Source organism: Staurois parvus, unplaced genomic scaffold (assembly GCF_062004578.1).
Source record: "Staurois parvus isolate SC_StPar_1 unplaced genomic scaffold, SC_StPar_1.0 ptg003356l, whole genome shotgun sequence".
NCBI lineage: Eukaryota > Metazoa > Chordata > Amphibia > Anura > Ranidae > Staurois > Staurois parvus.
In genome coordinates this window covers 18,275-43,132 of record NW_028321152.1, presented here as the reverse complement: position 1 = coordinate 43,132, position 24,858 = coordinate 18,275, and the positions used below count along the sequence as shown (strand labels likewise).

Here is a 24,858-nt window from a genome sequence, read left to right as displayed (position 1 = left end):
TTGGTCAGACCCCTTCTTCCCCAAATTTTGGTCAGACCCCTTCTTTCCCACAGTTCCCCAAATTTTGGTCAGACCTCTTTTTCGCCACAGTTCCCCAAATTCTGGTCAGACCCCTTCTTCCCCAGTTTCCTAAATTTTGGTCAGACTCCCTTCATCCCCACAGTTCCCCAAATTTTGGTCAGACCCCTTCTTCCCCAAATTTTGGTCAGACCCCTTCTTCCCCACAGTTCCCCAAATTTTGGTCAGACCCCTTCTTCCCCACTATTACTCAGTATATTAGATTTCTTACAAGTCCGACAGCTTCACAGATGGCAGTAATTGCCATGGACACCAATGGGTAGGACCTTGCATCTCCATGGATGTAGACAACCCATAGAGCCTTGGTTATGTGTCCCACCTCACAAGCCATGGCATCTTGCACCTGGGCTCCAATGCTCCCCAAGTCCTGGAGAGAGCTGACTAGTGCCTGGCTGATACCACAGTGATTTCAAAGGTTCCACTGCCAGAAGGGGGTTGTGGAGTACAGGCTACTTGAGCAAAAAGAGAACACCTATGGAGACTCCCACAATGCATCATCTTCTCCTACAACCCCAACATTGTATGGATCCCTATCTTCTAGAGCATGGAGGCTTGTGGATGCTCCCACTAGGGGACAGGGGATATTTCATCCTCAGATTCCTTCGGGCTGATCCCAGGGCTTTTTTTTACATTTTCCCCCAAAGATAAAAGTTCCCCGACATGTGGAAGTGAGCAGGGGGCTGCTCACTGTGTGTCCTCCTACCAGTTGGCCTGCAGTTCTTGGGTCTTCATGACACACCCGCTTTTGCAGGTCGACTGGTGGAGACCGAAGATACCAGTCCATCATGGCCCTCTCCACCATTCAGTCCTATTAGGTCTCAGGTTGCATCTAGTTACTAACCGGATCCGATCGCGCATATGCGACCGTGGTTGCTGATCTAATTGGTAGTTCCACTCTCTGTGCTCAAACAGCTGTTGTCACCCCGAGGCAGGTTAGAACCCCATGTTTCAGGTGGCTTCCTCAGGAGGGAGGTAATAATATGCCTTTTGTGGGTCTCCTGCCAGGAAAGGAGCAATGAGGTTGGCCTGTTTGTCTTAGGCCAAGTCTTCTCATTCTGCTGTCAAAGGCAGTCTAGTCTATAGCTGTAGTGCTCGATTCATGTCAGATGTCTGGGCCCACTTACCACATCCCAGCCACAGGTCACGTTACTGCATCTCCAACACAGCCACAATGGTGAGGTATTGGCTGGAACCCACTCTTAGCAACCAAGGTAAACCACAGGGTTAAGGAGAATCGAGAAGAAAATTCACCATGAGGCATCAATATCAGCATATAGTCCCACTACAACCCCCGCAGATCAGGAGGACCAGTGAACACTACTTGTGACTGTTGAGCATCAGTCCTAATCTTGGGGCAGTGGCTTCCAGGCCAGGGAAGTAGCAGAGGTTCAGAATTGTCCACAAATGTCCACCATCTGATAAGGAACGCTTCAACTTCTGCTCATGGTGAAGGCTTTGAAAGTTTATTTAGAAGAGAAAAGTTACAAAGTCAAAGATTAGAAAGCAGAGAACGTGGAGCCCTTCAGAGACAAAATATACCAAGGTCATGACCTCTCGGCCAACACGGGAGGCCTTTAGGCTTTAATCTTGGACATTGGCCGTGTGGAACCTGACAAACATTTTCCATGATGAATCTTTTAGATAAGAATTTGCACTTTAATTACTAGAGAAAATCAGTCTGATCTTTGAACACCCTCATCTGCTCCATCGTGACCCAAACTCTTCCATACCTGCCTGCAGAACATGGAGACCGACTTGTCTCTCCATACTGCCCAACCAGACAGTCCGAGGATCCGGGGAACAAAAAGTCTGTTCTAAGAGCTTTCACAAGGAAACCTCACAAAGAACTGAACATTAGCATACAAGCACTTAATATTGACATTTCATCATTAGAAAGTACTTATGAGGACATACGTACTGTACTACTGACCTCCGAACACTACTGACCTCCAAACACTACTGACCTCCGAACATTACTGCCCTCCGAACACTACTGACCTCCGAATACTACTGACCTCCGAACACTACTGCCCTCCAAATACTACTGACCTCTGAATCGCATACTATTGGCCTCTGAACTCTCCTTCACTTACTGCTGACCCCTGAACTCTGCCTCACTTACCACTGACCCCTCAACTCTGCCTCACTTACCACTTACCCCTGAACTCTGCATCACATACCGCTGACCCCCGAACTCAGCCTCACTGCTGACCCCTGAACTCTGCTTCACATACTACTGACCCCCGAACTCTGCCTCACTTACCACTAACCCCTGCACTCTACATCACATACCGCTGACCCCTGAACTCTGCATCACTTACCACTAACCCCTGCACTCTACATCACATACCGCTGACCCCTGAACTCTGCATCACTTACCACTAACCCCTGCACTCTACATCACTTACCACTGACCCCTGCATCACTTACCACTGACCCCTGAACTCTGCATCACTTACCACTGACCCCTGAACTCTACATCACTTACCACTGACCCCTGCATCACTTACCAGTGACCCCTGAACTCTGCCTTGCTAATGACCCCTGAACTCTACATCACTTACCACTGACCCCTGCATCACTTACCAGTGACCCCCGAACTCTGTCTTACTAATGACCCCTGAACTCTGCATCACTTACCGCTGACCCCCGAACTCTGCATCACTTACCACTGACCCCTGAACTCTGCATCACTTACCACTGACCCCTGAACTCTGCATCACTTACCACTGACCCCCGAACTCTGCATCACTTACCACTGACCCCTGCATCACTTACTACTGACCCCTGAACTCTGCATCACTTACCACTGACCCCCGAACTCTGCATCGCTTACCGCTGACCCACGAAATCTGCCTCACTACTGACCCCTGAACGCTGCCTCACTTACTACTGACCACTGAACTTCTTAAAACATTTTTGATAATGTTCTAATTACAATGTTGTGGTTTCCTTTAATAATGATGTCACATTTCACGTGTCAGAGATGTACTGGATGGATCTTGAGCTGGAAATGTATAGATCTGTGGTGGGGGCCAGCTGGGCTTCAACGGCACGGTCAAAGCAGCACTTAAAACAGGAAGCAGGACCATGTTTGAAGGTCTCAGCCAATTTAGGGAGTGACTTTCTCATTGAATAGTGACTCCTCCTTGGCTGGAGCCCCAGTCTCAGAGCTGCCCAGAGTGCTTTGGTGACAGAGGAGATGGGGAACCATCTTAAAATAGGAGATGCAGGCTAGAGGGGTTTACCTGGAACCTCAAGCTCCAGTGACACAGCTATAGTCAGCAGAAGCTGAGGAGATCTTGGCAGCAGGCCACTCAACTACTACCCAGCCTCTGGTACCAATAACACATTAATAACTCTGCCTCGGTACCAGAGGCTGGGTAGTAGTTGAGTGGCCTGCTGCCAAGATCTCCTCAGCCAACATCTCCTTGCCAGATCCTGATGTAGCCATAGTCAGGAGAAGCTAAGGAGATCTTGGCTGAGGAGATCTTGGCAGCAGGCCACTCAACTACTACCCAGCCTCTGGTACCGAGGCAAAGTTATTAATGTGTTATTGGTACCAGAGGCTGGGTAGTAGTTGAGTGACCTGCTGCCAAGTCTCCACAGCCAAGATCTCCTTAGCTTCTCCTGACTATGGCTACATCAGGATCTGGCAAGGAAGGAAACACTTGGGAATGAAGGTCGGTCATTGTATGAGGCAAACATAATACGTATAAACAAGAGAAGGAAAAAAACTTTAGTTGAGTCGATGTTCCTTGTCCAAAAGTATCTCAAAAAGCAAAATATTCAAAGACTTTCTAGGCGCGTGCCTGATGGATATAAAACGCTGAAGTCAATGCATCCATTTCTTTCTGGTTCGCTTACAGATTTTTAGATACTTTGTCTCAAAGTATCATGATTTCCTTTCACTTTTCCGTGAGCTTGGGGAATGACATGGGGTGTGAAACTGCTGAGACACCCCAAACCCTTTAAGAGTAGTTTATCTTCCACCCCGTTAACACTCTCCTTTCTCTCAGTTTCCTCAGAGATTGTGACTCCTCTGGTGTCAAGACTTGATTGCAGTTTGAAAGCTCTATCACACTCTTCGCTGTGGCCCCTCTGGTGTACGATAAGCTGGGTCTGGGTCGTAAAGGTTTTGTCACATTCAAAACAGCGACAGGGCTTCTCTCCGGTGTGGACCCTCTGGTGCGTGGTAAGCTGGGACTTGGCTGCAAAGGTTTTGTCACATTCAGCACACCGATAGGGCTTCTCTCCGGTGTGGACCCTCTGGTGTATGGTAAGCTGGGACTTGGTTGTAAAGGTTTTGTCACATTCAGAACACCGATAGGGCTTCTCTCCGGTGTGGCCCCTCTGGTGTATGGTAAGCTGGGACTTGGTTGTAAAGGTTTTGTCACATTCAGAACACCGATAGGGCTTCTCTCCAGTGTGGACCTTCTGGTGTATGGTAAGCTGGGACTTCACTGTAAAAGCTTTACCACATTCAGAACATGAATACGGCTTCTCTCCGGTGTGAATCCTCTGGTGTGCGGTAAGACAAGGCTTCAATGTAAAAGCTTTGTCACATTTGGGGCACTGAAATGGTCTCTCTCCGGTGTGAATCCGCTGATGTAGGAGAAAATTTCGCTTCGTTTTAAAAGCTTTGTCACACTGAGAACACAGATACGGCTTCTCTCCGGTGTGGATTATCTTGTGTTTGACAAGTCTGTCCTTCAGTGTGAAAGCTTTGTCACATTCGGAGCACTGATAGAGCTTCTTCCCAATGTGAGCCGCCTGGTGTCTGGTGAGATCTGACTTCTGTTTAAAAGCTTTGCCACATTCAGAGCACTGATACGGCTTCTCGCCGGTGTGGACCCTCTCATGGATGGTAAGATCTCTCTTCACCCTAAAAGTTTTGTCACATTCAGAACATGGAAACGGCTTCACTCCAGTGTGCTCGGTTTGGTGTATGATAAGATATGGCTTCTGGGTAAAAGCTTTATCACATTCCGAACACTGATATGGCTTCTCTCCAGTGTGAATCCTCTGGTGTGTGATAAGATCTGACTTCCATGTAAAAGCTTTATCACATTCAGAACACTGATATGGCTTCTCTCCGGTGTGAATCCTCTGGTGTCTGATAAGATGTGGCTTCTGGGTAAAAGCTTTATCACATTCCGAACACTGATATGGCTTCTCTCCAGTGTGAACCCTCTGGTGTGTGATAAGATGTGACTTCCCTGTAAAAGCTTTATCACATTCGGAACATGGATAGGGTTTCTCTCCCGTGTAGATCCTCTGGTGCTTGTTAAGCTCTGACTTCACTCTAAAAGCTTTATCACATTCAGAACACTGATACAGATTCTCTCCAACATCAACCTTCTGGTGTCCGGTGAGCTCTGCTTCCATTGTAGAACCTTTGTCACAATCAAGACAGGATAGGTCTCTCCAGTGTGCCGTATCTTGGGTATGTATGGGTCTGACTTTACTGTAAAGCCATTGTCACTTCCAGGAATGACTTCTCTCCTGTTGTTTTTCTGATACTCTTCAACATTGATCCAGCCTTGAAGGACAAGTTTGACATTTAGAACAAGGATATGACTTGTGTCCAGTGATCTGTAGTAAAGTCCCTCAGAACACCCAGACGAGTAGTGTCCAATGTGACTGGGTTGTGTTTATGAGGACCAACATCCGGTGATCTGTAGTAAAGTCCCTCGGAACACCCAGACGACTCGTGTCCAATGTGACTCGGTTGTGTTTATGAAGACCAACATCCAGTGATCTGTAGTAAAGTCCCTCAGAACACCCAGATGAGTGGTGTCCAATATGACTGGGTTGTGTTTATGAGGACCAACATCCGGTGATCTGTAGTAAAGTCTCTCGGGACACCCAGACGACTCGTGTCCAATGTGACTGGGTTGTGTTTATGAGGACCAACACCCGGTGATCTGTAGTAAAGTCTCTCAGAACACCCAGACGACTCGTGTCCAATGTGACTCGGTTGTGTTTATGAGGACCAACATCCGGTGATCTGTAGTAAAGTCTCTCAGAACACCCAGACGACTCGTGTCCAATGTGACTCGGTTGTGTTTATGAAGACCAACATCCAGTGATCTGTAGTAAAGCCTTTCAGAACACCCAGACGACTCGTGTCCAATGTGACTCGGTTGTGCTTATGAAGACCAACAATCACCCGTCAATCCACCTGCACAGAGATATAAAAAAAAATACAGAATTAAATAAACGCTTCTCATGATTTAACTTTCCTTATTGAATATATTTTGTACGTAGAAAGACTATGTCCTATACGGGTCTAAAATGTCGTATCTTATAGAGGACACCAACACAATTACATCACAATTTTCTGCGGGAGAATCTCATTCTTTGCTCTCATTCAGATCATCGTGTTGTATTTCTAGCACAGGGCAGGAGAAATCAGAAGCACCGTGTTTTAGCCCCGTGGTATTGGCATTGCCAGGATTTGGTATGGTCGCTCTTTGTTGTAAACACATGTGTTCCCTGGCTCAGGATGAAGTGAGAACCCAACGCCATTAAAAGTGGTAAACCCTAAAATTGACAGCGGCTTACCTTAATACTTACCTCGTAGGCTACGTCTTTTTCATCTGCTTTAAAATCTTGCCAGTTCTCAGTTTTGGGGTGGCTGTGTTGCTTTCCCGGGTCCTAGAGCGTCACCCTTACATGCGTGCTCCCAGAAGAGAGAGACTTCAAGCTGATGCTAAGACACTGCCCCCACCACAGACTGACAGGGTATGTATGTACAGATGCAATGGTGGTGATTAAATTATGGAAAATGTAGTCCCAAGGAGGGGCAACAGGGTGACGTTCTCTGAAGTGTGCACTCCCCCACCAGAAGTTCTGGAAAACGGTGCACAGGATCCCCGAGAAGAAAAAACATGAAGGGTTTCTGGACATTGCCTAAAGAAAGGACATGATCAGTTTGGAGGACCAGTGGGTTATGATTGGGTAATTGATCCAGCTTGCCTTCAGTTTTTTTTTCTTATGTCCATAAGTAATGGATGGATTTCTCCTTTTGTTGAGCGATTGTTTCCTTTTGTACTGAAGTTGATCTTCCAGCAAGTATTTCTGGTGTCCTGCCGATTGCCTTGAAGGCTCTTTTCACAGCAGCATTTATCCAGATCAGTTCCATCTCGGCCTCACAGCACTTTGAGGGACTGCACCCTGACCTCGCAGGTTGGTGAAGGCCTATAATGCTGCTAGCTGGTACTGAACCATGGGAAGCATTCACACTGGCACACCACTAAAGCAACATGAGAAGGTTTGTGGGGTGCTGTAGAAGTCCAGGACCATGGCCCATTGGAGTCCAAATTCGAAATACCCCTGCAGTCCAGACCAGGACTACAGGTAAAAACTGAAGTGGACATGCAGCTCTGCGGCAGAAGACTGCTATAGAAAGTGCCGCTGCTTCTAAGTCCCTGTGTGCTTTGCTCTCGACTTTGAGCAGTCGGTGGCAGCTGGGGACCTTTGAGGGCATTCCCCTTCTCTTATACTTGTGCGGGTCCACCTTTGGAACCTACTGCACATGGAGGCATAGTCTTAAAAGACTTAGTAAACTACAAGAGATCGGCCACATAGGACACCACTGGAGAAGCTCTCTCCAAATACAGTACAGGAGGTTCTTCAACTTTTGGGAGCGAAGGACTCCAGGTGGTGGGACACTAAGGCCTTCCCTCCAATATACACCAGGTCTTGGGTGGTGGGACACCAAGGCCTTCCCTCCAATATACACCAGGTCTTGGGTGGTGGGACGCCGAGGCCTTCCCTCCAATATACACCAGGTCTTGGGTGGTGGGACGCCGAGGCCTTCCCTCCAATTTACACCGGGTCTTGGGTGGTGGGACGCCGAGGCCTTCCCTCCAATATACACCGGGTCTTGGGTGGTGGGACGCCGAGGCCTTCCCTCCAATATACACCGGGTCTTGGGTGGTGGGACGCCGAGGCCTTCCCTCCAATATACACCAGGTCTTGGGTGGTGGGACGCCAAGGCCTTCCCTCCAATATACACCAGGTCTTGGGTGGTGGGACGCCAAGGCCTTCCCTCCAATATACACCAGGTCTTGGGTGGTGGGACGCCAAGGCCTTCCCTCCAATATACACCAGGTCTTGGGTGGTGGGACGCCAAGGCCTTCCCTCCAATATACACCAGGTCTTGGGTGGTGGGACGCCAAGGCCTTCCCTCCAATATACACCAGGTCTTGGGTGGTGGGACGCCAAGGCCTTCCCTCCAATATACACCAGGTCTTGGGTGGTGGGACACCAAGGCCTTCCCTCCAATATACACCAGGTCTTGGGTGGTGGGACACCAAGGCCTTCCCTCCAATATACACCAGGTCTTGGGTGGTGGGACACCAAGGCCTTCCCTCCAATATACACCAGGTCTTGGGTGGTGGGACACCAAGGCCTTCCCTCCAATATACACCAGGTCTTGGTCATAAGAACCATTGGTAAACACTTTAGCCAAGCATATAGAGTACCTAATACACAGGTTTGGTGGGGGGGGAGGGGGGGGGTGGTAGACTTGGCCAACTTTCAGCTTTCTTAGGGCAAAAAAGGAGGCAATGGCGCTTCCTTCTATGAGCTCTGCCAGCAATGGTCCTCTGGCTCTAATACAGAGTCATCGTAAGCAATAAACAGGGGGAATGGAGGCCCTTTATGGGCAAACACCGATTTGAATGATTTTTTTTTATCTCCTCAAAGCTTTGGGTTCTGAACAAAAACCAGACACCCCTTCAGGAAAATGATCTGGACCCCCAGATCCTCCAAGAGGGATACCCTACTTCTTTAACTGGGGAGACAATTGTTGGCCCTTGAGGATCAAGATGTCCCAGACATGTGGGTCCAGCCCATTGTGTAGAGAGGCTACAAGCTGGTATTTTGCACCTCTTTCTCCATCCTTCATGCCATCCAATGTACCTTCTGCCCCCAGCAGAAAGCAGCCTTGTTTGCTGTGCTGGAGCTACTGTCCCATCAAGGGGTTAACACTCCTGTTCCAGAGCATGAGAGGTTACAGGACTGTTTCAACCTGTTCACTTTTCCAAAAACAAATAGAAAAGTGTAGAGGCCCACCCAGGACCTCAGAGTTCTCAGTACTAGCTTTTCTCAAGCTCAGGGGATTACAATTTTGGGATATCCAGTTGACCCACTTCTGTGGGAGCAATCGGTGGACAAGCTGTGAGTCAATGTGCAGACTGTGCAGAGCTATGAATTGATCCAGAACTTTCAAGAGCCAGCATTGGATCCTGGTTTTCCTTCCCCAGGTAAAGCTTATGACCATTCAGTTCAAAAATCTGTGATCCATGACTCCATGAAAGTGGTTCCCTTTGAGGTAGTCCTCTATGCCCATTTATACTCCAGGCTATTGAAACTCAATATTCTGACTGTGTGGTACAAACAAGTTTGGGCCCTGGATTTAAACATGCAGCTGACCAGCAGAACCAGGATGGCTCTGTGGTGGAGGTCCAGTCTGGTGCTGGAATCAGGGAAGCCCTTTCGCCTGATTGTCTAGAACAGGGGTGGGCAACTGTGGCCGTCCAGCTGTTGTAGAACCACAAGTCCCATCATACCTCTGCCTTTGGGAGTCATGCTTGTAACTGTCAGTTTTGCAATGCCTCATGGAACTTGTAGTTCTACAACAGCTGGAGGGCCACAGTTGCCTACCCCTGGTCTAGAAGGTAGGATGATGGGACACCAGCCTGTCAGGCTAGGGAGGAGCCCTGGATTCCCTCTTGCTTCAGGAGGCATGGTTATTGGAAGAAGCTCAGCTGCCATTGTTCTGGAACTCAGGGCAATTAAACCTTCAGCACTGGACCCACCTGCTTCAGGGTCTCCCAGCCAGTCTACAGTCTGAAAACACCACATTGTGCTCAAGGAAACAGACCACATCCAGGCTTGGGCAGAATTTCATGTAATGGCCTTGTCCATGGTGCACATTCCAGGCACGGAAAATTGTCAAGTAGACCTTCTCAGCCATCAATGTCTGAATCCCAGAGAATGGTCTGTCCACCTGAAGTGTTTCAGGCACCAAGCGGGTTGCCTCTAGAAATACCAACTAGAGAGGAATACCTGATAGAAAAAAAGCCACAAATATGTAAGCTTCTTGGGTAGGCTTCGATTTCAGAGACAGAAGAAGCAGGTTTTATTTTTTAATAATACACGGCTCAAAAAAAATGACAGGAAGACTCTGAGAACCCATCAGATCCCAATGGGGAGGAATCTCCTGCTGGATCTCTATCCTGACATGGACGGGGGATGGGTGAGGAACGTAAGGATGCCCCATCGTTGGATGGAAATGATCGACCTACAGAGGACTGAATTCAAAGACACCCCGAAAATCAAAGTGAAGAAATGATGCAGCAGGTGAGTCCATGTTGGTGAAATGTCATTGCAGCAACTCAGAATGGCCCTCAGTAGTCTGTGTGGCCCCCCACATGCTTGTATGCATGCCTGACAACGTCGGGGGAGGGTCCTAATGAGACCACTGATCGTGTCCTGGGGGACTTCCTCCCAGATCTGGACCAGGGCATCACTGAGCTCCTGAACAGTCTGAGGTGCAACCTGGCGGCGTCGGATGGACCGAAACATGACATCCCAGAGGGGTTCTATTGGATTTAGGTCAGGAGAGCATGAGGGCCATTCAATGGTATCAATTCCTTCATCCTCCAGGAACTGCCTGCATACTCTCCCCACATAAGGCCGAGCATTGTTGTGCACCAGGAGGAACCCAGGACCCACCGCGCCAGGAGGAACCCAGGACCCACCGCGCCAGGAGGAACCCAGGAGCCACCGCGCCAGGAGGAACCCAGGACCCACCGCGCCAGTGTAGGGTCTGACAATGGGTCCAAGGATCTCATCTCCATACCTAATGGCAGTCAGGGTTCCATTGTCTAGCCTGTAGAGGTCTGTGCGTCCTTCATGGATATGCCCCCCCAGACCATCACTGACCCACCACCAATACGGTCATGCTGAACTATGTTACAGGCAGCAGAACGTTCTCCACGGCTTCTTCAGGCCCTTTCACGTCTGTCACATGTGCTCAGGGTGAACCTGCTTTCATCTGTGAAAAGCACAGGGTGCCAGTAGTGGACCTGCCAATTCTGGGGTTCAATGGCCAATGCCAATCCAGCTCTATGGTGCCGGGCAGTGAGCACAGGGCCCACTAGAGGACGTCAGGCCCTCAGGCCACCCTCATGAAGTCTGTTTATGATTGTTTGGTCAGAGACATTCACACCAGTGGCCTGCTGGAGGTCATTTTGTAGGGCTCTGGCAGGGCTCCTCCTGTTCCTCCTTGTACAAAGGAGCAGATACCGGTCCTGCTGATGGGTTAAGGACCTTCTACGGCCCTGTCCAGCCCTCCTAGAGGAACTGCCTGTCTCCCGGAATCTCCTCCGTGCTCTCGTCTCCCGGAACCTCCTCCGTGCTCTCGTCTCCCGGAACCTCCTCCGTGCTCCCGTCTCCCGGAACCTCCTCCGTGCTCCCGTCTCCCGGAACCTCCTCCGTGCTCCCGTCTCCCGGAACCTCCTCCGTGCTCTCGTCTCCCGGAACCTCCTCCGTGCTCCTGTCTCCTGGAATCTCCTCCATGCTCTTGAGACTGTGCTGGGAGAAGGGACAGTGCCAAAGTCGGGAGAGGGTACATGGGAGCAGGTTCAAGCAGACAGCAGAAGGAACCGGAATGGGCCAACGTGACAAGAAGAACAGAACAAGGGAAAGACTGAGGCAGAACGGCGTAGAAGAGGAGAGACTTAATACCTTCCAGCAGCCAGCATCAGGTGATGACTAATTGCGTGAAACTGCTGGTTAGAAGACGCTGGCTGGTGGACAATGGAACTACAACCTACAGGTCGAGCAACCACAGTGACAACAGCAGGTGATCTGATTCCTGACAGTATGCAGTCAATGTATTACCTAGAAATACACCATATTGCCCCAAGTATTGGGCCGCTGGCCTTTCCACGCACATGACCTTTAATGGCCTCCCAGTCTTAGTCTGTAGGGTTCAATATTGAGTTGGCCCCGCCCTTTCCACGCACATGACCTTTAATGGCGTCTCAGTCCGTAGGGTTCAATATTGAGTTGGCCCCGCCCTTTCCACGCATATGATCTTTAATGGCCTCCCAGTCTTAGTCCGTAGGGTTCAATATTGAGTTGGCCCCGCCCTTTCCACGCACATGACCTTTAATGGTCTCCCAGTCTTAGTCCGTAGGGTTCAATATTGAGTTGGCCCCGCCCTTTCCACGCACATGACCTTTAATGGCGTCTCAGTCCGTAGGGTTCAATATTGAGTTGGCCCCGCCCTTTCCACGCATATGATCTTTAATGGCCTCCCAGTCTTAGTCCGTAGGGTTCAATATTGAGTTGGCCCCGCCCTTTCCACGCACATGACCTTTAATGGTCTCCCAGTCTTAGTCCGTAGGGTTCAATATTGAGTTGGCCCTGCCCTTTCCACACACATGACCTTTAATGGCCCCCCAGTCTCAGTCCGTAGGGTTCAATATTGAGTTGGCCCCGCCCTTTCCACGCACACGACCTGTAATGGCCTCTCAGTCTTAGTCCATAGGGTTCAATATTGAGTTGGCCCCGCCCTTTGCCTCTTCTGGGAAGGCCGTCCACAAGGTTTAGGAGGGTGTCTATGGGAAGGTTGGACCATTCTTCCAGAAGCACATTTGTCAGGTCAGGCACTGATGTCGGGGGAGGGGCACTGATGTCGGGGGAGGGGGCCTGGCTCGCAGTCTCCGCTCTATTTCATCCCAAAGGTGTTCTATGGGGTTGAGGTCAGGACTCTGTGCAGGACAGTCAAGTTCCTCCACCCCAAACTGGCTCCTCCATGTCTTTATGGACCTTGCTTTGTGCACTGGTGTGCAGTCATGTTGGAACAGGAAGGGGCCTGTAAGGGACCGCCCAGCGGTACCACTAGCACTCCACTGATCGGATGTTCCCAGCGTACGGAGTCTAGGCCCCAGAGTACTTGTTCACCAGGGCCCCTGATGGTGGGGATGGACTTGGAGTACCCTGGGACCAGGTCGTGACTACTGAGGACACCCGTCAGTGGTAGGGGTATTCGCCAGGGGCTCCCACGGGAGAGAGCCAGGTATGAGGAGGTCTGGAGACCCCGTTGAGAGGGATGGATGGCTGAGCAAGTGCAAGGTCAGACAAGCCGGGTCGGTAACTATAGGGATGGTGCGGTACAGAGCAGCGGGCAAAGAGTAGTTGGGTCACACGCCAGGTCAGCAACAGCAGGTCAGATCCAATAGGGGGCATTCAGGAGAGAGGTTAGGCAAGCAAGGGTCAAGAACAGGAGAAAGCAGCAAGGTCAGGGTACAATCCGGGTCAGCAACTTACTTTCACAGGACACAGGATTCAGAGAGACCAGAAGGCACTGAATGACAGCTCAGGGCCGTTTAAATATCCCGCCCTGCGCGGTCATTGGTGCCAGGCGCGCGCCCGTGGTCTCTACCGCGCATGCGCGAACCTGGTTGCCGTGGTCGGCCAGGTCCCGGCGCCCGCGTCCCTGCACAGGGCGGTGTACTGCGCCTGCGCCGAGCCCAGCGGCGCGGCGATCCCCGACATTGCCCCCCCCCCTACGGGCAACCTCCGGATGCCCACCCGATCTCTCCACCACGGGTGATCGCGAAGAAACTCCCGGACTAGTCTGGGTGCGTGGACATTATGAGCCGGTTCCCAGGAATTGTCCTCTGGACCATAGCCCTTCTACTTAATTAGGAATTGGGTCTGGCCCCCCCTTCTTCGGCACTTAAGGATTGTTTCCACCTCAAATTCCTCTTGTCCTTCGACCGTTATGGCCTCCGGGGGTCTGGATTCTCGTTCTGGGAAGGCAACTGGGATCACTGGCTTCAGCAGGGATACATGGAAGACCGGATGAATTCTGAACGTGTCCAGAAGGATAAGCTCATATGCTACTTCGTTGACCATCCGCTTTACCTGAAAAGGCCCCACAAATTTAGGTCCCAATTTTTTTGAGGGACAAAGCATCTTTAAATTGGTTGTGGCCAACCACACCTTCTGCCCAGGCCGCAACGCCAAATCCCCTCTTCGTTTCTTGTTAAACGCATTCTTATTGTCCTCTTGGGCCCGAGCGATGGCTTCCTGGAGTATTTTGTTGTTAGCGGAGAAGAAGGTCAACGCATCCTGCGTTGCCGGAGCTGGGCATTCAGAGACCAAATCAGGGAGAAAGACAGGGTGAAACCCATAATACGAAAAGAATGGGGACTGCCCCGTTGCAGAATGGCTTGCGTTGTTATAAGTGAACTCCGCCAGGGGTAAAAGAGACAGCCAATCATCCTGCAGGAAAGACGTGTAGCAACGCAAGTATTGCTCCAGGGTCTGGTTAGTCCTCTCAGTCTGACCATTGGTCTGAGGGTGGAACGCAGAGGAGAGGGACAACTTGATGTCCAGGGCCTTGCACAGAGCCCTCCAAAATGTAGATGTAAATTGGACCCCTCGATCAGAGACAATGTCCTCAGGTACTCCATGAAGTCTAACGATCTCCTGGATAAATATTCGCGCCGTCTCGGCGGCTGACGGAGTCTTCCTTAGTGGCACGAAGTGAGCCATTTTGGATAGGCGATCAATGACCACCAGAATTGCTGTGTGGTCTTGCGACGGTGGGAGCTCGACTATGAAGTCCATCGCGATCCTCTGCCAAGGCCGTTCGGGAATCGGCAAAGGTCGCAACAGCCCCCAGGCTTTGCTCCTCGATGGTTTGCTCTTCTGTCAGATGGTACAGGATCTCACGTAGCGCTTGCAATCCTTATCCATGTTTGGCCACCAAAAAGAGCGCCGGAGAAGCTCCAGAGTCTTGACTGGGCCAAAGTGTCCTGCCAGCGGGTGATCGTGGCAATGCCCCAAAACCAGGGTCCGGACTTCCTCAGGTACCACGATTGAATCTTCCTTCCACAGGAGTCCCCCCTTGTTCTGAAGGGATACCCCAACTGGGGTTGACGTGGCCGTAGATGCTTCCATTAGCTTGGAGCGAAGGTCCATCTAGAGTGCCAAGAAGTTCCCTGAAGACAGAATAGTGTCGGGTACCAGTTCTTCTTCGGAGTCCTCATACATACGAGATAGCGCGTCGGGCTTCGTATTTTTAGATCCGGGCCTTTAAGTAATATGAAAATTAAATCTGGAAAAGAACAGGGCCCACCTTGCCTGCCGTGGGCGTAGACGCTTGGCAGTCCTCAGATACTCCAGATTCTTGTGGTCTGTGAAAATCAATATGGGGTGTGAGGCACCTTCCAGCAGGTACCTCCATTCCTCTAAAGCTGCTTTGATAGCCAACAGTTCTCGATCACCGATATCGTAATTCTTCTCCGCTGAGGTGAGTTTCCTCGAGAAGAATGCTACGGGATGGAGTAACTCTTTGGTGCCTTTCCGCTGAGACAGGATGGATCCTACCGCATTCTCCGATGCATCTACCTCCAAGATGTAGGGTAGGGCCACGTCCGGGTGGCCCAGGATGGGTGCCGAGGTAAATAGCTTTTTCAGAGCTTCGAAGGCTTCTTGAGCCTCCGGTGTCCATTTGAACCGGGTTCCAAGTTTGGTTAGTTGAGTAATGGGGGAGACCAGACCCGAGAAGTTCTTGATGAACTTCCGATAAAAGTTTGCGAACCCTATAAACCGTTGGACGCCTTTTTTGTCCGTGGGTTCAGGCCAATCTAAAATTGCAGAGACCTTCTGGGGGTCCATCGCGACCCCCGCAGTGGAGATAATCAGGCCTAGAAACGTGATGCTAGATTGCTCAAAGCAACATTTCTCCGCCTTGGCATATAACCCATGCTGCCGCAACCGCCCCAATACCTTTGCCACACGCATCCTATGATCCTCTAGAGAGGGTGAAAAAATTAGTATGTCATCCAAGTAGATGATAACAAAAACATCCAAAAAATCCCTGAAGATGTCGTTCACGAAATGTTGGAAGGTGGCTGGTGCATTGCACAGCCCAAATGGCATGACCAGGTATTCAAAGTGGCCAAACCGGGTACGGAAGGTCGTTTTCCACTCGTCCCCCTCCCTTATGCGGACCAGGTTATAGGCCCCCCTTAAATCAAGCTTTGTGAATATAACCGCAGCCTTTAGGCTCTGAAACAGTTCTGGTACCAATGGCAACGGGATCAATTTTTGATCGTGACCCTGTTCAGCTCCCGGTAGTCGATACAAGGTCTCAGGGTTTTGTCCTTTTTTCTCCACGAAGAAGATTCCCGCTCCTGCTGGAGAAGTGGAGGGGCGGATGAATCCCTTCCGGAGGCTGTCCTCAATATATTCCTTTAGGGCCCCCAATTCAAGCTCAGATAGGGGGAAAATTCGCCCAAAAGGAATCTCAGAGCCTGGTAACAGGTCGATTGGACAGTCATACGGGCGGTGGGGGGGGGGCAGAGTATCGGCTCCCCGCTTACTGAATACGTCTAGGAACCTATGATAGGCTGCGGGAATAACCTGTTTCAAATCGGAGTCTCCTTCGGAGTATAGGAGAACTCGGGGCCCGAAGTGCGACAATGTTCCCGACAGTATGGGGAAGGGAACGAGATTGACCCGGTCTCCCAGTCAATCTGGGGGTTTTGGGCCCGTAACCATGGGAGCCCCAGAATGACTGGGAAAAGAGGTGACGCAATAGCGTCCAGGTGGAGGAATTCCTGGTGCTGGTTGGCAATGGTAGTGGCAATGGGGGGAGTTTCCTGATTAACTACCCCCGATTTTATCTGGGAACCATCGGCCAAAAAGATGTTGAAGCCCTTCTGTCTGTGTTGGAGAGGGATACCCTGTTGGTGAGCAAACTCTAAATCCAGGAAACAGCTGCATGCCCCCGAATCAACTATGGCTGTCACCTCCACGGTCCTTTCTGGAAGCTGAAAGGAGAGGGGCACCACTAAGTATTGAGGAGGACAGGTATTGCCAATGCACAAGGAAGAAGAACGGGGGCACTTACTCATCTTCTGAGGGCAGGATCGCACCACATGACCAGCTTCACCGCAGTAAAGGCAGAGGTTCTGGGCTCGTCTGCGCTGGCGTTCCTCCGGTGGTGATTTAGGCCGCGCCAGGCCTAGCTGCATAGGTTCCGGAACATCTCCTGGTGGTGGATTCTGGATGCTTGGTCGGGTTGATTGGCTGGGGCCTAGGAATGGACCCCAGGTATTTACGCGACCCTGGCCGTGCCAGGCCTAGCTGCATAGGTTCCGGAACATCTCCTGGTGGTAGGTTCTGGATCCTTTGTCGGGTTGATGGGCTGGGGCCTAGGAATGGACCCCAGGTATTTCCGCGACCCTGGCCGGACCTCTCAAGCCTGCGTTCCCGCAGTCTTCGGTCAATCTTAATTGTCAGGGCAATAAGGTCTTCCAGAGACTCGGGAACCTCCACCCGGGCCAGCTCATCTTTCAAGGGATCGGAGAGCCCCATATGGAACTGGTGCAACAGAGCAAACTCGTTCCAGCGTGTGTGTCCCCCATCCACCGCCTGAAATCAGAGGCGTGTTCCTCTGCCGCCCGCCTGTCGGAGCGCATATAAGAGGCTGCCCGCTGTGGGTCATCATACAAGATGGCCATCGCTTCAAAAAAACTATTGACCGATCCCAGATGAGGGTCATTGTTCCCCCTTAACCGGTGGGCCCAATCCTGGGGTTCACCCTGCAATAGTGAAATGACGAATCCCACTTTCACATCTTCGGTCAGGAAGGTCCGGGGTTGTAGCTCAAAGAACAGGAGACAGGAATCACGGAATGACCGGAAGCGTGTGCGGTCCCCGTGGAAACGCTCCGGTAAGGGTACTCGGGGTTCCGCCATAGGGAGCGGGGCGAAAGCCCCTGAGACTGGCTCCTGAGCTACCAGGGCCGGGGGTGCAGACACCGGGGCCTGTGGGGCAGGGTCAGAAATAGAGCCAGTCTGGAAGCGGTTCTCCAGCTGCATGCATCTGTCCTGCAGGGCCGTTACGGCCTGCGTCAGGTTAGCCAGGTGCCTGCAAATCTCCTCCAGCGGGGAGGGCCCTCCTCTAGGCTCAGTCATGGCCTTCTGGTACTGTAAGGGACCGCCCGGCGGTACCACTAGCACTCCACTGATCGGGCGTCCCCAGCGTACGGAGTCTAAGCCCCAGAGTACTTGTTCACCAGGGCCCCTGATGGTGGGGATGGACTTGGAGTACCCTGTGACCAGGTCGTGACTACTGAGGACACCCGTCAGTGGTAGGGGTATTTGCCAGGGGCTCCCACAGGAGAGAGCCAGGTATGAGGAGGTCTGGAGACCCCGTTGAGAGGGATGGATGGATGGCTGAGCAAGTGCAAGGTCAGACAGGCCGGGTCGGTAACTATGGGGACGGTGCGGTACAGAGCAGCGGGAAAAGAATAGTCGGGTCACACGCCAGGTCAGCAACAGCAGGTCAGATCCAATAGGGGGCATTCAGGAGAGAGGTCAGGCAAGCAAGGGTCAAGGACAGGAGAAAGCAGCAAGGTCAGGGTACAATCCGGGTCAGCAACAGCAGGTCAGATCCAATAGGGGGCATTCAGGAGAGAGGTCAGGCAAGCAAGGGTCAGGACAGGAGAAAGCAGCAAGGTCAGGGCACAATCCGGGTCAGCAACAGCAGGTCAGATCCAATAGGGGGCATCCAGGAGAGAGGTCAGGCAAGCAAGGGTCAGGACAGGAGAAAGCAGCAAGGTCAGGGTACAATCCGGGTCAGCAACAGCAGGTCAGATCCAATAGGGGGCATCCAGGAGAGAGGTCAGGCAAGCAAGGGTCAAGGACAGGAGAGAGCAGCAGGTCAGGGTACAATCCGGGTCAGCAACAGCAGGTCAGATCCAATAGGGGGCATTCAGGAGAGAGGTCAGGCAAGCAAGGGTCAGGACAGGAGAAAGCAGCAAGGTCAGGGCACAATCCGGGTCAGCAACAGCAGGTCAGATCCAATAGGGGGCATTCAGGAGAGAGATCAGGCAAGCAAGGGTCAGGACAGGAGAAAGCAGCAAGGTCAGGGCACAATCCGGGTCAGCAACAGCAGGTCAGATCCAATAGGGGGCATCCAAGAGAGAGGTCAGGCAAGCAAGGGTCAGGACAGGAGAAAGCAGCAGGTCAGGGTACAATCCGGGTCAGCAACTTACTAGAACAGGTACACAGGATTCAGAGAGACCAGAAGGCACTGAATGACAGCTCAGGACCGTTTAAATATCCCGCCCTGCGCTGTCATTGGTGCCAGGCGCGCGCCCGCGGTCTCTACTGCGCATGCGCGAACCTGGTTGCTGCGGTCGGCCAGGTCCCGGCGCCCGCGTCCCTGCACAGGGCGGTGCACTGCGCCTGCGCCGAGCCCAGCGGCGCGGCGATTCCCGACAGGGCCATCCCCAAACTCCTCCCACAAAGTTGGGAGCATGAAATTGTCCAAAATGTCGCCTTAAGAGTTCCCTTCACTGGAACTAGGAGGCCAACCCAACCCCTGAAAAACACCTCCACACCATAATCCCCCCTCCACCATGACCCTATATTTTCACAGTGACAGAGCTTTGACCCGTCACATATTATATATATATATATACTGTATATACACTATACTGGGGGGCCTTGATGGGCACATACTATGGAAATAGGCGCTCTGATGGGGACGCCTGATGTAAGGGGGCGCTCTGATGGGGACCCTGATGTAAGGGGGCGCTCTGATGGGGACGCCTGATGTAAGGGGGCGCTCTCATGGGGACGCCTGATGTAAGGGGGCGCTCTGATGGGGACGCCTGATGTAAGGGGGCGCTCTGATGGGGGCGCTCTGATGGGGACGCCTGATGTAAGGGGGGCGCTCTGATGGGGACGCCTGATGTAAGGGGGGCGCTCTGATGGGGACAGTTGATGTAAGGGGGCGCTCTGATGGGGACAGTTGATGTAAGGGGGCGCTCTGATGGGGACGCCTGATGTAAGGGGGCGCTCTGATGGGGACGCCTGATGTAAGGGGGGCGCTCTGATGGGGACGCCTGATGTAAGGGGGGCGCTCTGATGGGGACGCCTGATGTAAGGGGGGCGCTCTGATGGGGACGCCTGATGTAAGGGGGCGCTCTGATGGGGACGCCTGATGTAAGGGGGCGCTCTGATGGGGACGCCTGATGTAAGGGGGCGCTCTGATGGGGACGCCTGATGTAAGGGGGCGCTCTGATGGGGACGCCTGATGTAAGGGGGAGCTATGATGGGGACGCCTGATGTAAGGGGGTGCTCTGATGGGGACGCCTGATGTAAGGGGGCGCTCTGATGGGGACGCCTGATGTAAGGGGGCGCTCTGATGGGGACGCCTGATGTAAGAGGGCGCTCTGATGGGGACGCCTGATGTAAGGGGGCGCTCTGATGGCGACGCCTGATGTAAGGGGGCGCTCTGATGGCGACGCCTGATGTAAGGGGGCGCTCTGATGGCGACGCCTGATGTAAGGGGGGCGCTCTGTTGGCGACGCCTGATGTAAGGGGGCGCTCTGATGGGGACGCCTGATGTAAGTGGGGCGCTCTGATGGGAATCCTGATGTAAGGGGGCGCTCTGATGGGGACGCCTGATGTAAGGGGGGCGCTCTGATGGGGACGCCTGATGTAAGGGGGCGCTCTGATGGGGATCCTGATGTAAGGGGGCGCTCTGATGGGGACGCCTGATGTAAGGGGGCGCTCTGATGGGGACGCCTGGTGTAAGGGGGCGCTCTGATGGGGACGCCTGGTGTAAGGGGGCGCTCTGATGGGGACGCCTGGTGTAAGGGGGCGCTCTGATGGGGACGCCTGGTGTAAGGGGGCGCTCTGATGGGGACGCCTGGTGTAAGGGGGCGCTCTGATGGGGACGCCTGGTGTAAGGGGGCGCTCTGATGGGGACGCCTGGTGTAAGGGGGCGCTCTGATGGGGACGCCTGGTGTAAGGGGGCGCTCTGATGGGGACGCCTGGTGTAAGGGGGCGCTCTGATGGGGACGCCTGGTGTAAGGGGGCGCTCTGATGGGGACGCCTGATGTAAGGGGGCGCTCTGATGGGGACGCCTGATGTAAGGGGGCGCTCTGATGGGGACGCCTGATGTAAGGGGGCGCTCTGATGGGGACGCCTGATGTAAGGGGGCGCTCTGATGGGGACGCCTGATGTAAGGGGGCGCTCTGATGGGGACGCCTGATGTAAGGGGGCGCTCTGATGGGGACGCCTGATGTAAGGGGGCGCTCTGATGGGGACGCCTGATGTAAGGGGGCGCTCTGATGGGGACGCCTGATGTAAGGGGGCGCTCTGATGGGGACGCCTGATGTAAGGGGGCGCTCTGATGGGGACGCCTGATGTAAGGGGGCGCTCTGATGGGGACGCCTGATGTAAGGGGGCGCTCTGATGGGGACGCCTGATGTAAGGGGGCGCTCTGATGGGGACGCCTGATGTAAGGGGGCGCTCTGATGGGGACGCCTGATGTAAGGGGGCGCTCTGATGGGGATCCTGATGTAAGGGGGCGCTCTGATGGGGACGCCTGATGTAAGGGGGCGCTCTGATGGGGACGCCTGATGTAAGGGGGCGCTCTGATGGGGACGCCTGATGTAAGGGGGCGCTCTGATGGGGACGCCTGATGTAAGGGGGCGCTCTGATGGGGACGCCTGATGTAAGGGGGCGCTCTGATGGGGACGCCTGATGTAAGGGGGCGCTCTGATGGGGACGCCTGATGTAAGGGGGCGCTCTGATGGGGACGCCTGATGTAAGGGGGCGCTCTGATGGGGACGCCTGATGTAAGGGGGCGCTCTGATGGGGACGCCTGATGTAAGGGGGCGCTCTGATGGGGACGCCTGATGTAAGGGGGCGCTCTGATGGGGACGCCTGATGTAAGGGGGCGCTCTGATGGGGACGCCTGATGTAAGGGGGCGCTCTGATGGGGACGCCTGATGTAAGGGGGCGCTCTGATGGGGACGCCTGATGTAAGGGGGCGCTCTGATGGGGATCCTGATGTAAGGGGGCGCTCTGATGGGGATCCTGATGTAAGGGGGCGCTCTGATGGGGATCCTGATGTAAGGGGGCGCTCTGATGGGGACGCCTGATGTAAGGGGGCGCTCTGATGGGGATCCTGATGTAAGGGGGCGCTCTGATGGGGATCCTGATGTAAGGGGGCGCTCTGATGGGGACGCCTGATGTAAGGGGGCGCTCTGATGGGGACAGTTGATGTAAGGGGGCGCTCTGATGGGGATCCTGATGTAAGGGGGCGCTCTGATGGGGATCCTGATGTAAGGGGGCGCTCTGATGGGGATCCTGATGTAAGGGGGCGCTCTGATGGGGATCCTGATGTAAGGGGGCGCTCTGATGGGGATCCTGATGTAAGGGGGCGCTCTGATGGGGACGCCTGATGTAAGGGGGCGCTCTGATGGGGACGCCTGATGTAAGGGGGCGCTCTGATGGGGACGCCTGATGTAAGGGGGCGCTCTGATGGGGATCCTGATGTAAGGGGGCGCTCTGATGGGGATCCTGATGTAAGGGGGAACTCTGATGGGGATCCTGATGTAAGGGGGCGCTCTGATGGGGATCCTGATGTAAGGGGGCGCTCTGATGGGGATCCTGATGTAAGGGGGCGCTCTGATGGGGACGCCTGATGTAAGGGGGCGCTCTGATGGGGATCCTGATGTAAGGGGGCGCTCTGATGGGGACGCCTGATGTAAGGGGGCGCTCTGATGGGGACGCCTGATGTAAGGGGGCGCTCTGATGGGGACAGTTGATGTAAGGGGGCGCTCTGATGGGGATCCTGATGTAAGGGGGCGCTCTGATGGGGATCCTGATGTAAGGGGGCGCTCTGATGGGGATCCTGATGTAAGGGGGCGCTCTGATGGGGATCCTGATGTAAGGGGGCGCTCTGATGGGGACGCCTGATGTAAGGGGGCGCTCTGATGGGGACGCCTGATGTAAGGGGGCGCTCTGATGGGGACACCTGATGTAAGGGGGCGCCCTGATGGGGATCCTGATGTAAGGGGGCGCTCTGATGGGGACGCCTGATGTAAGGGGGCGCTCTGATGGGGACAGTTGATGTAAGGGGGCGCTCTGATGGGGATCCTGATGTAAGGGGGCGCTCTGATGGGGATCCTGATGTAAGGGGGCGCTCTGATGGGGATCCTGATGTAAGGGGGCGCTCTGATGGGGATCCTGATGTAAGGGGGCGCTCTGATGGGGATCCTGATGTAAGGGGGCGCTCTGATGGGGACGCCTGATGTAAGGGGGCGCTCTGATGGGGACGCCTGATGTAAGGGGGCGCTCTGATGGGGACATTTATACCGACATAGAGGAAGAGGTGGTCACAAACGTCTATGGCCCGGGACCAGGAATAGGAGACCCCCCGACTTACCTGTGTGCTCCCACATAGAGGACGACCCGGTTGAGTGTTCAGGATGAAGACTGAAAAACTGATCAGCTGGAACCGCATGTAAAAACAGGAAACGTGCTCCATGGACAGGAAGTGACGTTCCGCACATGCTCAGAGCAGGATTTGTACCATCAGCAGGATCACTAGAGGAACAGGACTGATAATACAGAGGGTGCCGGATGGGGGCAGACAGTAGAGGGGACTTCTCTACAGAGGAAGACGGGGACAAAGGAGATATTTCTTCAAAACATCATCCTATCAATACTGATCCCTGAGCTAGATACCCCTCCCCCTCTCTGAGCTACAAGAAAATGGAGGACACCCCTCCCCCTCTCTGAGCTACAAGAACATGGAGGACACCCCTCCCCCCTCTCTCTCTCTGAGCTACAAGAACATGGAGGACACCCCTCCCCTTCCTCCTCTTACATGCAGCCAGAGACAGACGAGAGAACCTTTCGGAGACATGGTGAAAGGAGAGGTCAGTCTGGAGGAGGGATTCGAGAGGAGATGGTGCAGTTGCATGGACAATGGGGAGTAGGAAGACCCTCCAGTACGTTGTAGTCAGCCAGCCGGAGATGCAGAGAATTTCTCAGAACATCAAATGTTGCTGCAAAGATTTCATTTGGTTTTGGATTAGATTTCAGAGAAGAAATCCCCCCAATCACTGAAGAGGTTTCTTCCACCCAGAGATCTCCCATCCTGCCTTCTGAAGAAACCTCTCATCCTTCCTTCCAGAGAAATCTCCCATCCTTCCTTCCGGAGATCTCCCATCCTTCCTTCCGGAGAAACCTTCTATCCTTCTTTCCGGAGATCTCCCATCCTTCCTTCCGGAGATCTCCCATCCTTCCTTCCGGAGATCTCCCATCCTTCCTTCCGGAGATCTCCCATCCTTCCTTCCGGAGAAATCTCCCATCCTTCCTTCTGGAGATCTCCCATCCTTCCTTCCGGAGAAACCTTCTATCCTTCTTTCCGGAGATCTCCCATCCTTCCTTCTGGAGATCTCCCATCCTTCCTTCCGGAGAAATCTCCCATCCTTCCTTCCGGAGATCTCCCATCCTTCCTTCCGGAGATCTCCCATCCTTCCTTCCGGAGAAACCTTCTATCCTTCCTTCCGGAGATACCTTCTATCCTTCCTTCCGGAGAAATCTCCCATCCTTCCTTCCGGAGATCTCCCATCCTTCCTTCCGGAGATCTCCCATCCTTACTTCCGGAGATCTCCCATCCTTCCTTCCGGAGATCTCCCATCCTTCCTTCCGGAGATCTCCCATCCTTCCTTCCGGAGATCTCCCATCCTTCCTTCCGGAGATCTCCCATCCTTCCTTCCGGAGATCTCTCATCCTTCCTTCCGGAGATCTCCCATCCTTCCTTCCGGAGATCTCCCATCCTTCCTTCCGGAGAAACCTTCTATCCTTCCTTCCGGAGATACCTTCTATCCTTCCTTCCGGAGAAATCTCCCATCCTTCCTTC

At 53.3% G+C, this 24,858-nt stretch overlaps 1 protein-coding gene and 1 long non-coding RNA gene across 2 annotated transcripts; both read right to left on the bottom strand.

Annotated features, from left to right (window-relative positions):
• Window positions 1-1,519: 1,519 nt before the first annotated feature.
• LOC149428285 (uncharacterized) lies at window positions 1,520-3,462 on the bottom strand. Its single transcript, XR_016310795.1, has 2 exons — window positions 2,128-3,462; window positions 1,520-2,042 (listed from the first exon to the last, which is right to left on the bottom strand). It is a non-coding gene; the product is annotated as an uncharacterized LOC149428285 (long non-coding RNA).
• Window positions 3,463-3,796: 334 nt separating this feature from the next.
• LOC149428284 (uncharacterized) lies at window positions 3,797-23,474 on the bottom strand. The gene is made up of 2 exons (XM_089667546.1): window positions 23,374-23,474; window positions 3,797-6,262 (listed from the first exon to the last, which is right to left on the bottom strand). Exon 2 carries the CDS (start codon window positions 5,464-5,466, stop codon window positions 3,952-3,954), a length of 1,515 nt encoding a protein of 504 aa, XP_089523672.1. The 5' UTR covers window positions 5,467-6,262; window positions 23,374-23,474; the 3' UTR covers window positions 3,797-3,951.
• Between the last annotated feature and the right edge of the window lie 1,384 nt (window positions 23,475-24,858).

Coding starts and splice junctions, on each gene's coding strand:
- LOC149428284 (XM_089667546.1), bottom strand. CDS start 5,466: ATGGAAGCAGAGCTCACCGGACACCAGAAGGTTGATGTTGGAGAGAAT.